We start from the raw sequence: 23,421 nt of genomic DNA on the forward strand, positions 1-23,421 counted from the left end.
GAACCAAGAAGATTTAGCACAGCTGTAGCATTAAAACTAGGTTGCAAAACCTTTACAGACTGCAGAATTCCACTTTCTTACCTGCCAACATGTCCGTATTTTCCCATTCAGATGAATGGGCAAATAGGGACACGTTGGCAGTTATGGAATTTGTGCTACATCATCAAGGCATCTTTTATTTTTATGGGTTTAAAAAAAAAATTCAGGCCCTCTTTATACTCAACTGACAGAGGATTCATGTTTTTAAAACATGGAAACAGGGAACAACTTTGTGCATCTATTTGGCTGTCTATAGCAACCTCCCCGGCTGCTGCAAATATTTTTGGCCCTCACATGTGGCAAAGTACCATTCCTAAAACCACAGTAAGCACTGCTGTAGCCTTTTCCATGTGGGTGGGGAGACACGACTGCAAAATGTCACCTTTCAAGTCTCTGGGCAGTGTGTATTGCACTCCCAGCCTGGACAGACTTAGTCACAACTCTTACATTGCCAAGAAATGTCAACATTGAACCAGAAGTCCTGTGTCTTTAGGCCTAGACGCAGCTGGCTTTTCTCTCCACCTTCCCCTGCTTCCAACCCATTCATAAGGCTAAAAGGATTCCAGATTGTATCTTCTTCCATGAAAGAAGTTTAACAGATCTACCTCTGCCCGTGCCAAACTATAGCAGTGTACCTCCTTATTCTTATGTGGAGAAGGACTTTCTCTATAGAGCATCTCGTGTGCAAAATCAGGACACATTAGGTTGGTTCACACAACCTTTAAAATCAGGACAGAAGCTGGGCTACCATGTTTTGCATGATTGTGAGAACTCACACAGATAACTCACTCACCCTCCAAATCCAGTTTTTCTACTCTGCTTTTAACTGGGGATAGTGGAGTGGAGTGGAGAGAGCTCGCCTAGGTCATGAGAACTCACATGGCACCCTGCCTGCCATCCCCCCCCCCCGCCCGACCCCAAAGCAACCATAGAGAACTGTGGTTCCAGTAGCTGTTGTCAACAGATATGCTAGTCTGCAAAGCACACTCTATGATCCTGAAGCTGGAGACGCTTTGGCAGGCCTGCATCTGCTCCCTGTTCCTTTATGGCCAATTGAAGGGGAGCAACTGACATCATGACGCTTTCCAGTCTACTGGCACTGCAAAGCATGCTGGGAAGGCAGAGGTCCCCATGGAGGACTCTCCATGGAGGAGACTCCTCTCACTTTCCAGGAGCTGGGTCAACCCCTTCGCTTCCTTCCTGGCAGAGAACTGGGCTTTGCACGGCCTTGTGTGCAAAGGGGTGCAGGGTCATCTCCCCTGCAGGTTTCAGCTGGCCTGGTACTGACCCCGCTCCAGGACTTCCTGCCACGTGGTCTTGGACAAGAATAGAAAATTATCCTGGACAGGAGACTGGAAGTTTGGCTTATTCCAAAAAGGCAGCATTTGGAGCAAGCTTCATTAATAAGGTAATGAGCTGTGTATGCTCCCAATTTCTGGTTGTGTGGAAGCAAGGTAGGAGGAAAACCTGGGCAGCCTTTCCTCCTCCCTTGCTTCCACACAATCACTTCTACCCAGGTTTTCCTCTTGCCTTGCTTCCACACAACCAAAAACTGGGAGCACACACAACAACCAAACCACAGTTTGGAGAACAGAGTTTTTGATTGTGTGAATGACTTCATAGAAAATTACCTTCCCCCCCCCATGAGTATTTAACATCTAGCAAGATCTTTGCTCCCCCCAATGATGGTCTTTGCCACTCCTTTCCTCTCCCAACTAGCTGTTCTAGAGTCACTCCTGCTCCTAAAAGCATTTTCCAGAAAGGCTTTGATTTAACTTTGACCTCAACTCCAACCCAAAACAAACTTACGGCACATGTAAGTGGCAGCTGCTTTGACTTTTGTGCTTGAACAAGGTGCCCTGCCTCCCTGCAAACCCATGGCATGGTGGATTCACCAACACCCTGGCGTAACTAGAAACAATTCAGAGGGCGAGGGAGATGATTAAAGGTTTGCAGCCAGGACATGCGGAGAAAAGCTGACTGCACCGAGTATTTATAGCAAAGGGGAAAGAAGATTAAGGGTGGCAGCAGAAGCACTTTCGCTGAAGAAGAAGAAAAATCCAAAAGGAGAACATAAATGGACCAGCAATGAATTCATGTTGCAGCAAAGCAAAATATAGGATCTATAAGGGGATTCTTGCTAGATCAGACAGATCTGTTTAGTTCAACGTTCTGCTTCCCATAGTGGCTGCCTATAAGAAGCCATCAAACGGGGGCAATAGCCCTCTCTCACTGTTGCCCCCTCCCTAATACAGCTGGGCTGGAGGTTCCGTTTCAGCACTGTAGTACTATCCATTGGCAGATCTCTGCTTGTCAGATTCAATCAAGGAGAGGGAATAAGCAAAACTTGGATACCACACTCACCTCTTCGGGCCTGCTCAGAACATGTCCCTCGGGGCCAGTGATTCCCAGGTCCAAGATCCTTTGCTGTTCCTAAAACAGAAGGAAGCAGAGCAGAGCTCAGACTTTTAAAAAAAAATTATTTCACTTCCGGGAATCTTCCAAGAGTCTGCTTCCCTGCACTCTCCCTCCCACCTTCTTTTCTAAACTATAGAAGGTTGTGGCCCCTCGGCTTTGGATCGCCCTCCTCAAAGAGCTTCACCATGCTCCCTCCCTCGGAGGTTTTAAAAAACAATGAAACACATCTTATTCATTCATTCATTCGATTTCTATACTGCCCTTCCAAAAATGGCTCAGGGCGTTTTACACAGAGGCCTTTTAATATTTTATCTGCTGCTTATGTCTGACAGGTTCTTTAGTTTTTATAGTTCTTTGTTTTCTATTAATAACTTGTAATTTGAAACTTTTTTCAAAAAGATTTGTAATTTAAAAGGTGGCTTAAGTGTGCCCTTTAAATTGTTTAACTTTATTAGTATTTTATTTTACATGGCATCTATTTTTATTTTTTTTAAATGCCATGAGCCACCCTGAACTGGAGGGCCAGGGCATACATATTATTTATAGATAGATAGATAGATAGATAATTTGCCTATAGACGCATGAAGTTGCCTTATCAACAAGTCTATCTGGACCAACAGCACCTACTTTTTAAGTCAGTTCAGGTGAGCATTCATGTGGTAGGACAAGGGTCCTACCCAGCTTTGGGAGTTGGGCCTGCTCCCAAAGTGGGTCATGTGCTAGCGAAAACCTCCCTCCTAGGTTTTTGCTAGCACCCGACTGAAAATCGGGAGCGTGTGCAGCTTCTGAAGCTAGGTAGGATACCTGTCGTACCTCATTAATGATTGTGTGAAGTGCCTATTTGTGGTTTTGTTTTTTTAAGCAGAGGGGAGATACAGCCCTCGAGGATCTCAAGCAACCCTGATAACTGAGGGTTTTTTTGTTTTGTTTTGTTTAAAAAAACAGAAATTATGGGTCTGCCCCATTCACCCAGGGGGTCTTCAGGATCTGAATTTGGAACCCCAAAGGCCCAAACCCACACAGGACTTTTAGCTCGCATCTCCTCCAGCATGGAGTGGGTGTGTTCACGTATCATCCAGATTGAGCCCGAAGTTCCTGCAAACTACCGGAGAGCACTTCACACATGATTCAGGTTTGTCACTGCGTGTTAGAGTGCAGCCCAGTTTATAACCAGGGTAAAAAAAAAATCCAATTTTTGCATTGTTTTGGGGGGTCAATTTCAAACTCGTAATAAAGCCTGCTGTATGAAAAATGCCCAGTCAAGGATTTGGGCCCCTGCTCTCCTTTTATGCTTGCTCTACATCGCAAATCTAGCAACATAACAAAACATCTCCAGTTAGTCACTTGCTAAACATCAGGCTTTTGCAAACAGGGACATCAGGAGCCATCAGAAGCAACTCTACCTATCCCAAGTTATCAGAATTAATTGCATTTTTTAAAAAGTCAGTGTCATTTGTTTAACAACAATTAAACTGTTTTTTGTGATTAGCAAACATATCACACCAGCTGACAATTAAAGCTGTTTTGTTGTGTTGGAATAACCTTCCTGTTTTAATAATAACCACTGCCGCATAACAATTGTTCTCTGGATGGTTCACAAGATAAAACAACAAACAGTAAAAGAAAAACATACAATTAAAAACACATTAAAGCTACAATAAAATATAACAACAAAAAATCTAAAAAGCCTGGGTGAACAAAAAGATCTTCACCTGGTAGCTCAAAGAAGATAGCAATGACGCCAGGCGAACCTTATGGGGAGGCAGGGTGCCACCACCAAAAAGGCCCTCTCTGTAGTAGCTACCCACCTCACCTCATTTCACAGGGGCACTTGGACCAAGGCCTCTGAAGAAGATCTTAAAGTTCGGGTAGGGACATACGGGGTAAGATGCTCTTTCAAGAAACTTGATACTTGATCATCACTTGACAATCTTTGGTCAAATGACATAGCTTGGTCAATATGTCAAATCCAAGCAAAGACACCCCCTCCCCCACCTTATACTGCTTTATAAATCACTGTGTACATTAACGACACCAACAACCGCCCAGGGCCTTTGGATGGGGCAGTATATGAATGTAATTATTAACACTAAAAATACCTCAGCTATGATGTCTCCATTTTCAGCATGAACTTGGGCTATAGCACCGATGTCACGGATCACGCTCAGGACCTCATAAATCTAGAGAGATCAAAAGGAAGTCATTCCTGACTTATACTTCCAATTTCTTTACTTCGACTTACAACCTCACCTCCCACACAGAGTCTACAGCGTCCACCCTTGGACTCAGAATCGGCTCAGTGGTTCTCAGGATCTGACCATGGAACTATCAGAAATCAACCCAGGGCTGGTATGGATAAGTAGCACACAGGATAAAGAAGTTTAAACAGGTATTTGGAGCACCATAAAGGATTCAGAAAGTGTGTTGAGACATCTTCCGATGTCAGAGTGGACATGCTTTTGGTGCAACCCCTTTATAACATGTGCTGGGATATGTAGCATCCATACCAGCCCACAGACATTCTGTACAGCAGAAACTATTCAGTATCTTGGTCTTGGTACAGCTCAGAATGGTGAACATGCGTTATCCCATTTTATCCTCATGCAATAACCCAGCAAAGTTAGGCTGAGGAGTGGGGGCTGGCCCAAAGTTGTTCAGTGAGCACCACAGCTGAGCAGAACTTTGAATGCGAAACTCAGCACTCTGCCCGCTACCTACAAGGTTGCAAGCAAGAGTCTCTCTCAGCCCTATCTTGGAGATGCTGCCAGGGAGGGAACTTGGAACATTCTGTGTGCAAGCACGCAGATGCTCTTCGCAGAGCAGCTCCATCCCCTAAGGGGAATATCTTACAGAGATGCTCTCACATGTAGTCCCCCATTCAAATGAAAACCAAGGTGGACCCTGTTTAGCATATTTATTCAAAATTTCTCCAAAAAATGTGCTTAAAGTGATGAATAAGCCTGAAGAGTTTGTGGGTGTGTTTGTGCAATACTTCTGGATTATCTAAAATACAAAATTTTGCATACATAATCCTGCCAATGAAATTAGCTGTATTGTTTACACTGGAATATGCTGGGGAAATTGTATATCTCAAACACAAACACACACACACACACTTCTGAATAGAATAGTCAGATTTTAACTGTAATTTTTTTGAACAGATTTTCAATACTCTGATTCAAAAATAACATCAGGCCCAAGAGAAGCAGAAGATCTTTCTCAGATTCAAATTTAGCATATATGGTAATTATTAAATAAAATGAATAATGTTTGAAGTTGATATCCTACAAATTTCAAACTGTCCTTTTACTTCCCTTCTGGAAGCACATTAATAAAAAATTTTCTCTTACATATAAAAAACTGTATCAATTATATATTTTGAAGAGTTTGTCCAAGATAAAGCCACACTTCCTGATTACCTATGTATGCCAAATTTTGCATAAACAATCCTGCCATTTAAAGTGGTTGAATGCACTACTTTTTACACTTGAATCTGATTGGGGAAAGCTGTAAATAACTTTTTTTTGTTTTTAATTTGCCAGGTCAACAACAGGCCTCACCTACTACTAGTATATTTACTGTATAAACAGGAGATTGCACACAAGGAAAATCAGTATAGACTGATAAGAGGATGGCTCTTTTTGTGCCTCTCCCTGGATTCCTTCACACATGTTGCCTATCATAGGTGCAAGAAAGGTTCTGTTTGACTCAGGAGAAGAGGAAAGGGGTGTCTTTAAAGCAGGATTGCACAACTTAGACCTTCCAGCTGTTGTTAGACTACAAATCCCATCAACCCTGACTGTGGCTAGGGATGATGGGAGTTTTAATCCAACAACAGTCAGCATTTCAAAGTTGTGCAGCCCTGCTCTAAGAGCTTAAAAGCCAGCGTAGTGTAGCGGTTAAAGTGCTGGACCAGGATCAGGGAGACACAGGTTCAAATCCCCCTTCACCCATGAAGCTCACTGGTTGACTCTGGGCAACCAGTGAGACAGACCACTTCTCTCTCAGTCTAAGTTACCTTGCAGGGTTGCTGTGAGGATAAACATAACCCTGTACACTACTCTGGGCTCCTTGGAGGATATAAATGTAAAAGGAAACATATAAAGAAAAGCTCCACTTTGGAGCAAAAGACAGCAATGTTCAAAATGTGTTTGCTGCTCAGGGAACATTGCTTCCTCCTCAGCGGCAGACATCTGCCAGATATCTTGAAACAGGCTGGTCAAGGAGATGATCCAGGCCCACTAATCTAGGCAATTTAATTTAATTCATCATATTTTATACCGCCTAATATGTACATCTCTAGGCAGTGTAAAAAATTTAACACAATATATAAAACAGTTTAACATTTCACAAAATCATAATAGTATCATAAAAATAGTATCATAGAATAAAAACAATTTAAACAGTTTAAAATTAATTTCAGTTAAAAGCCTGCAAAAACAGGTGCGTCTTGAAGGTCTTCCTAAAAGCAAACAGTGAAGGAGATACTTTTATTTCAACAGGGAGCATATTCCAAAGCAGCTACAGAAAAGGAATTTATACAATTCCAGAATTAGACATTTCAGCTTTTGCATCCAGAGCTCATGGATCCAGTTAGTGAGGAATATTACAAGACCCAGGTTCTGGGGGGTTTTAAATGCCCAAACTAAGAAGCTGTCATACCTGAGAATCTGTTAGTTGAAAGTGATCCTTGAAGGCCATGTAAACCAAGAAGGAATTCACTCCTGTGAGTAACAGAAAGAGAGAGAAAACTAAAGATGCATCAGAACTCACTTAGTTGAGAATGTAACAGCCACCATTTGAGATACACCAATAGCTTGTCTAAACCAGGAGTAGACAACTTTGACTCTCCAGCTCTTGTTGAACTTCATGTAAGCCACTTACATGAACTCAAGCTATACAACAGAACATCTGTGTAGACCAGGGTTGCACAACTTCAGTCCTCCGGCCACTGTGGGACTACAAATCTCATCATCACTGACTACTGGCCACTATCGTTGGGGATGATGGGAATTGTAGTCCTACAGCAACCAGAGGACCAAAGTTGTGCAGTCCTGGTGTTGGCAGATATAGGATATCCACAGTTTGTTGGCGATTCCTGATTTTACAAGGCCATCGGCAACATGGAGATTCTCTTTTTCAGAGAGTTCTCTGAGAAAATATAAGAGATTTATATCTCTTATAAATCCCATACAAACATTATGTTCAACACTCTTACAACCAGTGTACACAGGTCTATGCACTCATTCACAGGTTATGTTGAAAGCAGATACAGAAGTACACTTCTTGTCTGTACCATGCATTTGAAGGGCCTGTATCCAGGTTCACTATTAAAATAAACACAGGTACAGCAACACATGTGCGAGTGTACAGACATCTGTACACTCGTGCAGTCCAATGTCTGAATCGGGCTACTAGTTCACTCATATGAGTGTTGAACATAACGTGTGAATTTGCCTATAGTTTCTCCAAAGAGATGAGACAAAGAGCCCTCCATAAATTCTCCACCCCTTAAAGGGAACCATTCATACTCGCTACCCCAAGACCAGGTCTCCCTAGTGGAGAGCTGGAGTGTTATTCGGTGAAGCAAAGGTGTGGTGATGGCCACTGGCTTAGATGGATTTAAAATTCATGGAGGACAAGCACAGCAATAGCTACGAGTCAGGATTTATGCCACCTCCAGGTGCAGACGGGATGCTTCTGAATACCAGATTCAGAGGACCAATGGCAGGAGACAGAGTTCTGATCAGGGGCATAGTGACTATTCAGCAGCAAGGGTGACAATTGTCCCCAGGCCCCAAGGGTCTGGCCAAGGCTCCTGCTAGCCCCCTTATCCCTTCCTGCACCCAGCTGGCGAGCAAAGCGTGTGCCGGTTGGGAGTGTGAGGCATGCCCCTTTCCTCTCCAGCCAGCCTTTCATGCTGGCTGGGGAGGGAGGGACTCTCCTCTCTCCCTGGGCATTGGCCCCTCCCCTGATCCTGATGTTAGACGCAAGGTGGGGTGGACAGCGCAGAGAACAGGGCTGTCACAGCCCTGGCATATTTTTATTTCCTCTTTCCCCCCGTCAGGAGTTGGTGGAATCGCTGAAAGGGGGCTAAGGAGCTCCCTTTCAGCGAGTCCACCAACCGCTGGCAGAGAAAATGAAACTATGCCGGGGCTATGACAGCCCCATTCTCTGCACTGGCCCCGCCCACTTAGAATCTGATGTCAGGTGCAGGGATAGGTGTGTGTGAAAGAATACCCAGAGGTCGGGGAAGCCGCGGGTCAGACCTCGTCCTCTAACCCCCACAAAGCTCCCTACGCCCCTGGTTCTGATGCTTAAGAACAAAACAGCATAATAGTTTTTACATTCAGTCCAACGGCCTGAATAGAATGGACAACTCCAGCTAGTATGCAATCGTTTTATATGAGCCCGAAAAGTGAAGAATATCCAACTTACCATGATCTTTAATCAAAGCTTCCATCTCCTCCTGGACCCCTTTATGCCACTCGGTGATATCGACATGCAAGGAATAATCACAACAGGACTTGCTGTCTGCCCATTCTCGCCACTGGTCAAATGCCGAGAGCAAACTGGTCCCTGGCTCAGGAACGACATGATCAACTGGAGGGAAAACACACACACAAGAATTATACTCAAGTCTTTATTTTGGTCTTTGACCAGCATAACAACAAAGGAAACAAAAGAACAGTTAAAGCAATCTACTCCTACAAGGTAATAGGGGATCTCTATAACATTACCTAAAACATCACACACACACACAAATTAATGCCTGCCCGCTTAGTTTATAATCAGCATCCATGACCTAGATAAGGAGTTCTCAATAGTGGTAACTCCAGATGTTGCGAAACTGTAACTCCCATAATCCCCGGCTACAATTTATATGTCCAAGGATCAGGGGTAGCTAGAAGAGCTGAATTCCCCAATGCTTTCAATTCTACTGTACAGCACTATATAATGGGAAAGAAAAGGACAATGCAAATTACACTCTCAACAAAAATGCAGCCCATGAAGGTGAAACATCAGTGATGGGAACACAAAAACAGCTCTGCTTGATCAGGCCCAAGGAGGCGTATCTAGTCCAGCATCCTGTTTCCAACCGTGGCCCACCAGATGCCTCTGGGACGCCCTTTTAAAGCCATGCAAGAGATTAATTATGCACGGTGTGAAAAATGTATAAATGTACAGGTTAAAATGTATTTTAACCTGCAATTTTAATGTTGGGATTTGTACACCACCTAGAGATTTACATATCAGGCAGTATAAAAATATGATTGATGGATAGATAGATAGATAGATAGATAGATAGTACTTCCTTTCGTCAAACCTAAACCTCCCAGCAATCAGTTTCATGGGTTGACCCCCCTGGTTCTAGTGTTGTGAGAGGGAGAAAATTCTCAACTTCTTTTGCATTCACGCAACAGAAGTGTTCGCTGCAGCAGTATTTATAAATTAATAATAGAAGATAATTGCTTCTCACCCTTAGTGGGAGAGAATCCCAATAAAATGTGTGTGTTTTTATCTGCTATCTTTATCACCTGTTATTGTATGCGGCTGAGAGGAGATTTTGTTCAACAGATTTATTTGTTGCTGTTTTATAGTCCTTATCTTTTAGTTTGTTTTACCATGTACTGGTTCTTAGTGTGTTGGCCATCGCAAGCATTTTAATACAAAATGGGAGGGCAGGATATAAATATTTACAATACATACATCCACACATCCACATGTACCGTCAAAGCCTTGTAATACAGGGGAGCTACTGGTTGACATTTTCCGGTTCCGAAACACAAAGTGAAATGAAGCAGAGTTTGAGAATGCCAAGGGGTTCCAGAAAAGGAAAAAGTACATGTTTTTTTTATTTATTTATTTATCTATTTATCATATTTTTATACCGCCTGATATGTATATCTCTAGGTGGTGTACAAAATTTAAAATATTTAAAAGTCACAAAGAAAAATACATGACAATAAAAACAATAGAATTAAATAGTGATAAAACAAGATTTTTAAAAATTATTAAAATTAATTCTAATTAAAAGCCTGAGAGAACAGGAGGGTCTTGAGGTTCTTCCTGAAAACAAAGAGAGAGGGAGATGCTCTTCTTTCGGCAGGAAGCTTATTCCAGAGCCCTGGGGCAGCCACAGGACAACAAGCCCAGCCTGGGTCAGGTTGCTCGTGTGCAGCTCCGGGATCCGTGCAGATCCTGGTGCTGCTCACCTGCCTAGCACCACTTTGCCCCTTTGCGCCTTTAGCGGCGGTTAAAGGCCTGAGCGTGCCCTTAGCCCCGGCACTGGGATTGTGTGTGCTCATCACGCAGTGCGTTGTGGGATATCCGGAGGCCAAGATGCATTGCCCTGGCCTCTGGAGAGCCACACTGCTTGCAGCAGCATGGATCATGTGGGCACGTGGCTCACACACCCAAGACAAGCAGGGTGATCATCAGGTGGGGGTAGGTTGATCCCTGCCTCCCCGCCCCCAGCTGCCCTCCCCGGTTTTGGTCGTGAGAACGACCTCATTTTCTTATAAAATACACCCAGGTCACAAAATGGACGACTCCAAGGCCTAGTTCACACAAACAGCGACTAAAGCGGCAGAAATATCCCTAAATATTGCAGTCTAGGCTGCAGTACAGGTGGAAAAAAATTCCATGTACAGGTCAAGCTGGAGGAGAACAGTTCTAGCCAGAGCTGGTTGTGTGTACGCAGTCAGCTTTTCTAGAAGGAGCAGAAATCAACCCCATAACCCACCCACCCCCCAAACAAATCCAAAGTGCCTCAGTCCAGGAGAGGCTTGACCACTGCAGCTGCAGTTGGTGTGAACTAGGCTGAAACGCTGGCTGAATTTAAATTACCTAACACCTACACACACCCATACACTTCAGATTTTCATTAAGACATCTAGATACTTGGTTTAATTTAGCTTTGACGGCCCTAGATTACAGTGAGCCATAGGGGTGCACAGTGCAGGGCCCCATAATTTCAGGGTGGATTTGATTTAAATCAAACTGATTTAAATCACGATTTAAATCACTAGCAGGGTTGATAAAAATCAATGATTTTTTTAAAAAAATCAAAAAAATCGGATTTAAATTTTTAAAAAATCCGATTTTTTTGATTTTTTTTTTAAAAATCATTGATTTTTATCCACCCTGCTAGTGATTTAAATCAGTTTGATTTAAATCAAATCCACCCTGCATAATTTAGTAGCCAGATAAAATTTGTGATTGCCATGAGGGCTTCCTCGAGAGCCAATCTGCATTGGGCATAAGACAGCTTCCTATGTTCCTAGCCCCTCTTTGCCCTTTTGCACCTTCAGTTCCAGCACCTGAGGAGAGCTGGCCTTATGGCAGCAGGCAGGAATTTCCCTCTTTGCTCAGCAGGGTCCACCTTGGGTTTGCATTTGAATGGACTCACATTTGTGAGTGTAAAATGCGGGGGGCACATGAGCACTGCAAGATATTCTCCTTAGGGATGGGGCAGCTCTGGGAAGAGCACCTGCTTGCTTGTAAGCAGAAGACTCAAAAGTTCCCTCCCTGGCAACATCCGGGATACCTGAGGGACCGCCTGCTCCCAAGGGTTGCTGCCCGCTTGACGAGGTCATCTGAGGGGGCTCTGCTCCGGGTGCCGACAATGAGAGAGGCTCAGTTGTCGTGCACGCGGGACAGGGCCTTCTCTGTTGCTGCCCCCAGACTCTGGAATGCTCTCCTGGTGGCTAGTAGCTCTTCGGTCTCCATCACAGTTTTTAGAAAGCTTGTTAAATCTTGGCTTTTTACCCAGGATTTTGTTTGATTGCCTCTGCTTTTCTGCTCTTTGTATTCTGTATTGCTTTTATGCTTTTGTTTTAATTTTAAAATCAGATTTGTTTTAGATTTTTAGCTTAATATTTTAATTGTGCCCTTTTTTTTCAATCTTGTTTTTAAATTTTGCTGTAAGCCGCCTTGGGATTGCTTTAATGAAAGGCGGTATATAAATGTAACAATAAATAGATAAAATAAAACTCTCCAAAATAGGGCTGACAGATTCCTGCCTGCAACCTTGGAGAAGCTGCTGCCACTCTGCGCAGACAGTACTGAGCAATGGGCTGACTCGGTAGAAGGCAGCTTCCTGTGTTCCTCAGCTCATCTGAACGACCTTGCCTCATTTCCAGAATGCCATTTCAGCTAGGATGCTCAGTTCTCCCTTTACTGGCTCAGAAACACAACCACCGTTAGCAACAAAAACACATTCTCCGCATCACTTGCAAAAGCTGCCAGAGGCTGCTCTCTCTGATCTCCCACCAACACATCACCATGTTTTTTAATGAGGATAAGGAAGCAGAAGAGCTGATGCAGACACAAGAGAAAGTCTGCTTCAGGATTAGGAACCTGGCACATGAAAGCAACGCTGCCAGCACATCGTCTGCAATCCCTTTTTAGCTCACACTTGCACTAAGCCAAGACTGGTACCGTTGATTGATTTTGACTGAGACGCTGCCAGTTGCGAACGGGGATAAATGATACCCCGTTCGGAAAGCAGTCCAGGCTGATTTGAAAACCAAATGCCACTAACATGCAGTATTAAGGCACACTAGCTATTTCACATGGGCAACGGCAGCACAACTAGGGCCAGTCTGGAATAGGAACATCGGTAGTGTGTCACTATGGCAATTCTGTGGGAGAGCTAAAGGAAAGTAACTGCGATTCTTAGGAACGTAGGAAGCTGCCTTCTACCAACTCAGAGCATCAGTCCATCTCACTGGCAGTCACTGTTGTCTGACTGACAGCAGCTCTCCAAGATTTCAGACAGCCGTCTCTGCCAGCCCTAGCTGGAGACGCTTCCAGGGATTGAACTGGGGGCCTTCTGCAACCACTGAGCAACGGCCCTTCCCCATTTCCCCCTTGGCCTTTGCTAACATTACTGAATGATATACATATGCAAAGCAAGCATATGTATAGCCCAAGAGAAGGAACGGGCAGGATGACCATTTCATCAGCAGCCTGAACCCCACAGAGGCACACCGACACACGGAGGGTCTGACTGGAGGGGCTACCAAGAGAAATGGCCAAAGTGGGGCTAGAGAGTACATAACACCATCTTCACACAGAAATATTTAACGTCCACAGACAAGCCAAGTGGAAGCCAAGTGGTTCCCTTAAGAAGCAAGTCCGCAGGTCCTGACCTGCTCCGCTGCCACCCCGCCACTTTCCTGGGCCCGGCACGTGCTCTACCAAAGGCTGCGTGAGGATGTGGGGCTTGTTCCCTGCAGCCTGCACGTGGCACCAGCATGCACATGGGAGGGGCAGAGGCGTACAGTGCTCGCTGGGAGAGAAGGTTCCATCGTCAGCGCCCTTTCGTGTCCTCCCCGTGTGCCCAAGCCACACCCCCTGCATCCACGCCAGACGCAGGGGACGTGGTCAGAGCAGGGACAGGGCCATTCAGCTCTGGCGCCGGGTTTCCCCAGCCAGCGAATTGCTGACTGGGAGCTCCTTTCTTTGCTCCTTTGTTGAGGAGGCAGAGAAAGGAGCTCCCAGTCAGCGATACAATGAACTGCGGACAGGAGAAACTCGGCAACGGGGCTGAATGGCCCCATCTCTGCACTGACCACACCTCCTGCGCCTGATGGGGATGCAGGGGGCGTGGCTACTAAGGATCCTACCCTAAGAGTGAGGCGGGGGGAAGCCCTGAGCCCGCCAGCATTTCAATGAAACAGTGGCTGGGAAGGAGAGGGGCACACCTCGTGCTCCCAGTCATCAAACTCACTGGCTGGGTGTGGGAGGATCCGGAGCAAGCAGGTGCAAAGGGTGAGGGGGTGCCTTGGCACCCCCCCTGACCCTGGTGGCCGAGGGACAGTGGTCCCCGCCTTGTTCCATTGTCCTCATGCCCCTGCTAGAGGGCCTGCTAAGCTGTTACATCATTACGGTTCTACTTGCACCCTAACTTTCCAAGGTTTCAGAGCAGCATGCATGAGAGTCCCAAATGTTCCAGTCGTGATCAGCTCCAGGTCCTACAGCAAGAGGTGAGAACACTGCATCTGGTGGCACATTCTGAACATTTCACATAGGAGCATACATAGGAAGCTGCCATATACCGAGTCAGGCCCTCGATCCATCTAGCTCAGTACTGTCTACCCAGGCTGGCAGCGGCTTCTTCAGGAGTCTCTCTCCGCCCTATCTTGGAGATGCTGCCAGGGAGGGGACTTGGAACCTTCTGCATGCAAGCCTGCAGGTGCTCTTCTCAGAGCAGCTCCATCCCCTAAGGGGAATAACGTACAGTGCTCAAAAATGTAGTCTCCCAGGCCGACTCTGTTTTGCAAAGGGGACAATTCTTGCTACCACAAGACCAGATCTCCGCCCTTTTCACCCAGAAATATGGATTTCCTTAACCACCTTTGTTGCTTTTCCACATTTGCACTCATTCCATCCAACATTCCCCCCACTCCACTCTCCCAATTCCCATTACAACTCCTTATTACAATTCCCAGCATTCCTCTCTTGAACCCTGCCCCACCATCTCAAATACCGCCTTTCTGTCTCTTCAGCTGCCTTTTCTCCCTCCTGGAACCATTTAATCAGCTCGTGATTAAAAAAGCAGACAACAAGCCAAAGCGAGACAAGGCTAACCACTGTTAGCTTATCTGGAAGCACCCGGGGCGGTGGGGGGGTTAATGTGCCAGAACTGGCATTATGCCACACTGAAACATTCGGTCCCTTTAAAAAACACATACACACAAAACTAAAACCCCACTGGTAGGAAAGATAAGCACCATTAATGCATCCGACATGGAACAGCAAGAGATATTGTACCCTGTTTTTGTTTTTTACAACTAAAACAAAACAGCTTAAGTACCAAACAGGAATAGCAGATTTAAAATCTTTTTTAAAAAGCATTATTCATTCATAAAGGAGAAAGCGAAATCTAAGAGAAAGCTCCTAGCGAGAATGTCAGAAAAGAACAGCAAGTACATTGCATTATAAACACAGATATTATTCAGAAAGAACCAATGTTTATTACAAATATTTATATCCCACTTTTCCAGCTTTAAGGGGATGCTCATGGTTGCTAATCACCAGTAAAAAAGGAATAATTTCATTAAAGAACAGGATATATTGAAAGAGACACCATAAAGCAACAGCCATGTCATATCAGCAAAAGGATTAAAAACACAGGGCCAGAGCATTTTCATAGATCTTCAAGGAGTGCCCCAATCAAATGCCTATCTAAAATGCACCAAGTTTGTTCTTATGATCCTAATCAGGGTCAAAGGAGCACCCAGCCATGGTAGCAGATCATAAGAACATCATAAGCATGGCCTTGCTGGATCAGGCCCAAGGCCCATCCAGTCCCGCATCCTGTTTCACACAGTGGCCCACCAGATGCCTCTGGGAATCCCACAGGGAAGAGGTGAGGGCATGCTCCTTCTCTTGCTGTTGCTCCCCTGCAACTGGTATTCCGAGGCATCTTGCCTCTGAGGCTGGAGGTGGTCTATAGTCACCAGACTAGTAGCCATGGATAGACCTGTCTTTCATGAATTTGTCTAAGCCCCCTTTAAAGCCATCCAAGCTAGTGGCTAGCACCACATCCCATGGCAGAGAATTCCACGCTGTGCGAAAAAGTACTTCCTTTTGTCAGTCTCAATAAGACCGACAAAAGGTGTGCTCCTTATCAGCAGCCGTATAAACTTAAACAAAAAATAAAAGAGAAGGGGAGAGTGGTTGTGTGGGTGCCAGGTGCTCAGCTGGGCAGGACAGGTGCTGTCAACTCACATTCTGTCCTCAGCATTTTACCGAGAACCCATCCGACCCACCTCCCACACGATCACTCCCCCTCCTCCTCCCTTCATGTTTGGGTTTACATTGATCAAGAGCTCCTCCCCTGGCTGGACACTCCACCAACCCTGATTAGGATTGTGAGAATGAGCCTAACATCTTCTTAACTTGACCCCTAAAAGCAGACAAAAAAGAAAGCAAAGTCTCCCAGAACAATACATTCCACCAATCCTGCCAGAAATCTTGGAAAGTCACTACCAGACACTGCCACTGAAAACACTAAGCTAGATGAACCAATGACTATGGAAAGGACAGCCTCACAAACAAGCTCCTCAGCCCAAATCAGTGTGCTGTGTCTCCGACAGTAAATGACTGGCGAGCTCTGTTCTGTAAGAGCCAATGAAGAGTCAAGAATGTTCAGCTCTCAGACCCTCATTGACTCAACAGGTTTAGCTGTTCCAAAACTGAGACAAAAAAATTCACTGTATTTACAACATCCACTGAATGAATGTGTTCCTGGTACAGTGTAGATCGAATTGGCTTGAACAGACCTAATGCTTACTTGTTTGGTGGATGGACCCAAGACACCACCATCTCTACTGCAGTGATTTTGTTTGGAGAGGGGTGTGGCTGTAGTCATTTCCTTGCACTAGTCACTATAATATTTCCAAGGCCCCTTCCAACTCTGAGGAAAAGCTACCCAGGCTTCCCTCCTACCTTGCTTCCCCACAATCACTTCTACCCAGGTTTTGCTCCTACCTTGCTTCCACACAACCAGAAATTGGGACCACACACAGCTCCCAAACCCAGGTAGAACACAGTATTTTATTGTGTGAATGACCTCTATGGCTGGCATCCATATTTCCTGTAACAGATTTTCCCTCTTTCAGATCACAGCCAATTGTCCAGGATAACTGTCATCGGTTTCCAGACCAAGAGTTAGCTAGTTCTGAGCGATCAGGCACTGCAAATACTTACAATGGAGTTTAAGTAAACCAAGTGCTACTTAACCCATAGCACATCAGAACTGGTTTAACAAGGTGCAAGAAATTTAGGAAAATAGGAAGCAGCCTTCTACGGAGTCAGATCATTGGTCCATCTAGCGCAGTATTGTCTACACAGGCTGGAAGCGGCTTCTCTAAACTTGCAGGCAGGAATCTCTCTCAACCCTCTCTTGGAGATACTGCCAGGGAGGGTACCTGGGACCCTCTGCATGCAAAACAGTAACTCTAGGGAATGTACTAAAATGAATGACAGGGAATGCCCACTGAAAAACCCTAGTTCTTTCCAAAGGGCCATAGGAATGCATGGCATTTCCAAATGGCCATTGGCCATTTGGAAATTCAATGCATTCCATGGCCATTTGGAAGGAGGAACATAGGAAGCTGCCTTCAACAGAGTCAGACCCTTGGTCCAGCTAGCTCAGTATTATCTACGCAGACTGGGAGCGGCTTCTCCAAGGCTGCAGGCAGGAGTCTCTCTCAGTCCTGTTTTGGAGATGCCTCCAGGGAGGGAACCTGGGACGCTCTGCATGCAAGCACTCTTCCCAGAGTGGCCCCAATCAGTGCTCTCTCTAATTTTTTCCATCTGTGTGCAGAATGAGTTTTGTTCTAAGCAGCAGTATCAAGGCAGTGTGCACGCACATGGATTCAGTGGGATCTCACCGATTCAATCTGAGGGGGATCTAAAATTAACTGAGTGGACATCAAAAAATGTGTGAGTGTGCGCACATGCGCGCGTCTTAGAGAGAACACTGGCCCCAATATCTTTAAGTACAGTATTTAAATGCAAAGAAGGGCAAACCCTGCTTAGCCAAGGGGACAATTCATGCTTGCTACCCCAACACCAGATCTCCTCCCCTTAAACAAAGCTTCATGCATTCATAGGACTGCTCTCAAAACTGGCATTAGGGTAGGAGAAGCCTCTGGCCCCAATTTGGGAGCCACACATGCTCCCCATTGGACACTGTGAGAAGTCTACAAGCAAGGCAAGAGGAGAGGGAAATGACAGTGAGCTGGGTACAGAGGCAGGCGTGGGGAGTGATCCCCCTCGGATATACAACGGGCCACACTCTAGTGCACGATGAAAAACCCGAATCGTGTATGAAATGCTCTCTGATAGCTCACAGGGACTTCGGGGTAAATTTGGCCAATATCCAAAGATGCAAATTAAAAGCTGGGTGCGAAAAACTTCCTGGAGCTGGGTACAAGTTCAGAGCTTGCCGCTGCCACTCGCCTCCAGACCCAGCTCACAAATGAGCATTACCCCCCTGCTCCTGCCTCACTTGGATAATCTCACAATGGCCAATCAGGAGTCTGCAGGGCTCCCGAATTTGGGTCGGAGGCTTCTCCTATTCCAAAGCCAATAGTGAGAAAAGCCCTCCTGTGTTCAAAAGGGAATTCATAAATGCATCCCCTGCTAAATGGGCAGAGAGTCACCTCTCAAAGTGGAAATTCTCTGATATTTAGTAGGGAGGAGTAACTGGTCCTCTTCAGCTCCAGCCTCCAGTGGCTGCTGTTTATGTCTCCCTTGTGCTTCCTTTTTAATATTACGAGCCCCTTTGGGACAAGGAACCATCTTATTATGCTTTTTCCTATGTAAACTGCTTGGAAAACATTTCATAGGGAAAAAAGCCGCAAGTAATGGAACCACAAGTAACGAGGCATCATGGCTCTGGGGAAAGGGAGGTTAGGTTCCAGGGTGGAAAGAAAATGGCAAAATAACCAGCAAAAACTGGCAAGAAAACTTACTATGGCGTGCTCCGTGGAGTCTGCTTATGTTCAGGAATCCCCCCCCCATGTGCCAAAGAATCCGCGCCAAAGGACAGAATGCACCCCAAAACCGTGAAAAATCATGGGGAAAGTCTTCAATATCCTTGAAGAATATTCAGAAACTGCAGCTAATGCAAAATGTGGCAGCTAGGGTTCTCTGGAGCTGCCCGATGGGAGCACGTCACGCCCATTTTGAAAGAGCTGCACTGGCTGCCAGTTTGTTTCCGGGTCCAATTCAAGGTGCTGGTTTTGACCTTTAAAGCCCTCAACGGTTTGGGCCCGGGATACCTGAGGGACCGCCAGCTCCCAAGGGTTGCTGCCAGCTTGACGAGGTCATCTGAGGGGGCTCTGCTCCGGGTGCCGACAATGAGGGAGGCTCGGTTGTCGTGCACACGGGACAGGGCCTTCTCTGTTGCTGCCCCCAGACTCTGGAATGCTCTCCCAGTGGGTATCCGCTCCTCAGTCTCCATCACAGTTTTTAGAAAGCATGTTAAATCATGGTAGTTTACCCAGGCTTTTATATGACTGTCTCCACTGCTGCTTCTTGTATTCTGTATGTTGTTTTATGCATGTATTTTTAAATCTTTTTAGTTAGATCTCTGTTTTTATTTTTTAGTTTAATATTTTAATTGTGTAATGTCTACAGTCTTAATTTTTCTATGTGAACCACCTTAGGATTGTTTTAATGAAAGGCGGCATACAAATTTAACAGTAAATAAATAAATAAATAAATAAATTCCCAGATACGAGTCACAAAATGACCCCTTTAGGGGAAAAAATGGCGGCCCTCTAGGAACTGCGGATACATGGATTTTAACCCTTTTGTATCCGCAGATACTAGAAACGGGTATCTATTAGGCACCCCACAGATATGCAGAACCGTGAATAGTAGTTCCGCAAATAACAAGGTTCTCCTGTATTAATAATAAGAGGATAAGATTGGGAGGGGGGAGTCCTACCAACACAATGAAATCATCAGGGAGGGGTAGAATCATTTTACAACTTCCTGCCATTATGCTGTATTGACTTTTTCGGTAAAAACATCCTCACTGTGTATACAAACAACTACGCTCGATTCAACCACCTTTTCCTTACGTAACTATTAATAGATCGCAGAGAGATTATCTGTACATAGGTGGCTTTCTGTCCAACCTCCCACACCCTCCCCTCCCACCCCCAAAAGGCTAATCAGCACCAGCATATAGGAAATTTATTTCAACTAGTGAGGAGCACTGACCACAGGAAATTGTTTTTATATTATTTATATTAATGGGTCTTCATTTTAATTTGAACCTTTGCTTGCAGGCTGTGTCAAACTTTCTGCACACAATAAAAACATCTGTTCACAAGTCAAACCAGTTCAAAGAGCCAAATCATTATCATACAGGCCCACAAGTTAAAACTCTTAAAATGTGGGAAACCGTGAAAGTGACACGCTAAACTCTTCACAGAGATCTTTTTCCCCCAAGAGAAGCATTACGGATTATTTGTCTATTCAAACACATCTGGGGTTTAAGCCTTGGAAATGTGGCTTAATCTCAACTGCATTCGCTCTGCCAGCATCTGAGGAAAATGTGGGTACTCTACAGAAATGCATTTCCTCCTGACAGCCATTTCATTTTAAAATGTAATTAAAGTCAGCAGTTAGAGCTGGCTGGCTCCCTTCTTACACACAGACTGGGAGTGGCTGTTACAGCATATGCAAGCTGGTCTCGTGGTGGTAAGCATGAACTGTCCCCTTTCCTAAGCAGGGTTTTCCACTGGATGGGTGACTATCGGTAATTTCAGATTTCCAATGGCAGAAACCCCAGCCTCCACCACCAGGAGACACCAGAATGTGGGACAGTTGTTCCAGGTAGTTACTAGGCCCCCTGCTAACTGAGCAAAGGGGCACCTTTTGAAAGTGGAGATTCTCTTGTATTTAGCAGGGGAAGAGCTAGTGGCCCTATCCAGCCCCAGCAAGCACAGCATCCCTCCAGTGGCTGTTGCCTATCTTAGGTGTCTTTTTTAGATGGTGAGCCCTTTGGGGACAGGGAGCCATTTTATTTATATCTCTGTAAGTTGCTGGAAGAACTTTTGTTGCTATTTAACTGTCCACCCAGCACTGGTGCGGGGACAGCTGGGAGGCGTAGTAAGTGGGCAGGGAGTTATGCAGGGCAGACTGGGAAGTCCGCGTGGGCACCTGGGGATGGCAGTTGTGCTCAGAACTTGGAGCTACCACACCAGATGCCAGCATATCCTCCCAGCAGCCATGCAAGCTTCCCAGGCTGCCCTGTGTCACTCCCTGCCTGCCCACCCTCCAAGCTCCTAAGATTTTCTGTGCCACTCCAGTGCTTTTTGAAAATCGCAGTCACATTGGCTACTTTCTAGTCCTCTAGTACAGAGCCTGCCTGTAGGGACAAGTTATATAATTTTGCTAGATCAGCAATTTCACATTGGAGTTCCTTCAGAACTCTTGGGTGGATGCCATTTGGCACTGGCGATTTGTTAATTTTTAGTTTTTCAAGACAGTTTAGAACATCCTCTCTCGTCACCTCAAATTGGCCCAGTTCTTCAGCCGCTACCTGAAAAGCTCAATTCTGGAGAGGATATACAGTCAGTATCCTATCCTCCTCATTAATCCCTTTCACAGCCCATCATCTAAGGGGCCAACCGCCTCCCTGGCAGGTTTTCTGCGTCTGATATATTTAAAGAAGTTTTTGTTATTCCCCTTGACACTTCTAGCTATATGCTCCTCAAACTTTCTTTTTCCATCCCTGGATTGTCTCCTTGCATTTTCCTTGCCAGAGTTTCTTCCTTTCTGTTTTCTTCATCTGGGCAGGACTTCCATTTTCTGAAGGAAGTCATCTTCCCTTTCATAGCTTCCCTGACTCTACTTGTTAGCCACGCTGGCATCCTCCTGATTTTGGTGGTACCTTTCCTCCTTCTTGGTATACATTCCAACTGTGCTTCTAGTATTGTGGTTTTATATAAGTTTTAAAGAAGTCCCATGCTTTCTGGAGTGATTTGACCCTCCTGACTTTCCCTTTCATCTTCCTTCTTACCAGTTCCCTCATTTTTGAGAAGTTTCCTCTTCTCAAGCCCAACACATCTGTGCTAGACTTCCTTGACAATTCTCCACTAGCATATATGCTGAACTGGATCACACTATGGTCACTGCTACCCAATGGTTCTGCAACTCTGACATCTCACACCAGGTACTGGGCACTACTCAGGATTAAGTCCAACCAACCATCCCTCTGGTTGGTTCCACGACTAACTGTTCTAAGTTAGCACAATCAGATGGCAATGGTAAACCCCTCCTGTATTCTACCAAAGACAACCACAGGGCTCTGTACTCGCCAGGACACCGAACCGACGGAACACTATCACATCTCCGAGGGTCTCATCCACCTCTCTGCCTCCCTGAGATTCTCCAGGTCAGCCACCTTGGCTTCAAGGGAACGAACTTGTTCCCTGAGAGCCAGGAGCTCTTTGCACTGAGTACACATCCACGACTTCTGCCCTTCAGGCAGATAGTCATACATGCAGCACTGTGTGAAATACACTGGGAAGCACCTCCTCCCTTGCTACCATTCTTCCTATAACTAGTTTTATTTGCTATTTAGAGTATATAGGGCTTGAAGCCGTGTACCGCATACAGTTGTCAGCTAATTAAAAGTTTATAGCTTTGTCCTCCAAGAAAATTACAAAAGTTGGGTAGTACCCACCTTAGACTTGCACTGGGTGTCTCCTCAGTGATGGAAGGACCACTTGTGTGCCTCCCCACAGGGTTCCCCGCCAATCTCCCACTAAACTCCTGCAAAACTCCTTCGATATCTGTGTGCAAAGCTCCTCTGGTCTGAGCCTTGTATTCAAGACCGGCAGGCAAACCGACTGTGCTCAGGAATGTGACCCCTCCCACAAGCTGAGGCATTCACCTGGAATGAACCCTACACTCAAGCTACTCTCTGTCAAAGACACAAACACTTCCAGCCAGCCAGAAATCAAACCCTAGAAAGTCACCAGCCCTAACAAACTTTTTTTCTCCTTCCCCTCTTGTTTTCTTGGCCATTTATTTATTGGATGTCCTTGCTGTGTTCCCTTGCTTAGTATCTTTTATTTGGAGAGAAATACAAGCTTGTTGTTTCCTCTTGCTCCAAGACCAGCATCAAGAGAGGAGAGCTGGTCTTGTTGCAGCAAGCATGACTTGTTCCCATAGCTAAGCAGGGTCTGCCCTGTTTGCATATGAATGGGAGACTTGATGTGTGAGCACTGCAAGATATTCCCCTCAGGGGATGAAGCCGCTCTGGGAAGAGCAGAAGGTTTCAAGTTCCCTCCCTGGCTTCTCCAAGATAGAGCTGAGAGAGATTCCTGCCTGCAACCTTGGAGAAGCCTCTGCCAGTCTGTGAAGACCATACTGAGCTAGATAGACCAATGGTCTGACTCAGTATATGGCAGCTTCCTATGT

At 45.4% G+C, this 23,421-nt stretch overlaps 1 protein-coding gene across 4 annotated transcripts in view; it reads right to left on the reverse strand.

Moving 5' to 3' along the window:
- Positions 1 to 23,421, reverse strand: part of DPYSL2 (dihydropyrimidinase like 2) — a 102,830-nt gene that overhangs the window by 25,532 nt on the left and 53,877 nt on the right. For all 4 annotated transcript variants that reach the window (XM_053269069.1, XM_053269068.1, XM_053269071.1 and 1 more), the window contains exons 4-7: positions 8,896 to 9,060; positions 7,120 to 7,181; positions 4,557 to 4,637; positions 2,404 to 2,472 (exon numbers count right to left, since the gene is read on the reverse strand). In XM_053269069.1, the coding sequence (XP_053125044.1) occupies positions 2,404 to 2,472; positions 4,557 to 4,637; positions 7,120 to 7,181; positions 8,896 to 9,060 (377 nt within the window). The remainder of the gene's footprint in view (positions 1 to 2,403; positions 2,473 to 4,556; positions 4,638 to 7,119; positions 7,182 to 8,895; positions 9,061 to 23,421) is intronic.

Source organism: Hemicordylus capensis, chromosome 8 (genome assembly GCF_027244095.1).
Source record: "Hemicordylus capensis ecotype Gifberg chromosome 8, rHemCap1.1.pri, whole genome shotgun sequence".
Taxonomy (NCBI): Eukaryota; Metazoa; Chordata; class Lepidosauria; order Squamata; family Cordylidae; genus Hemicordylus; species Hemicordylus capensis.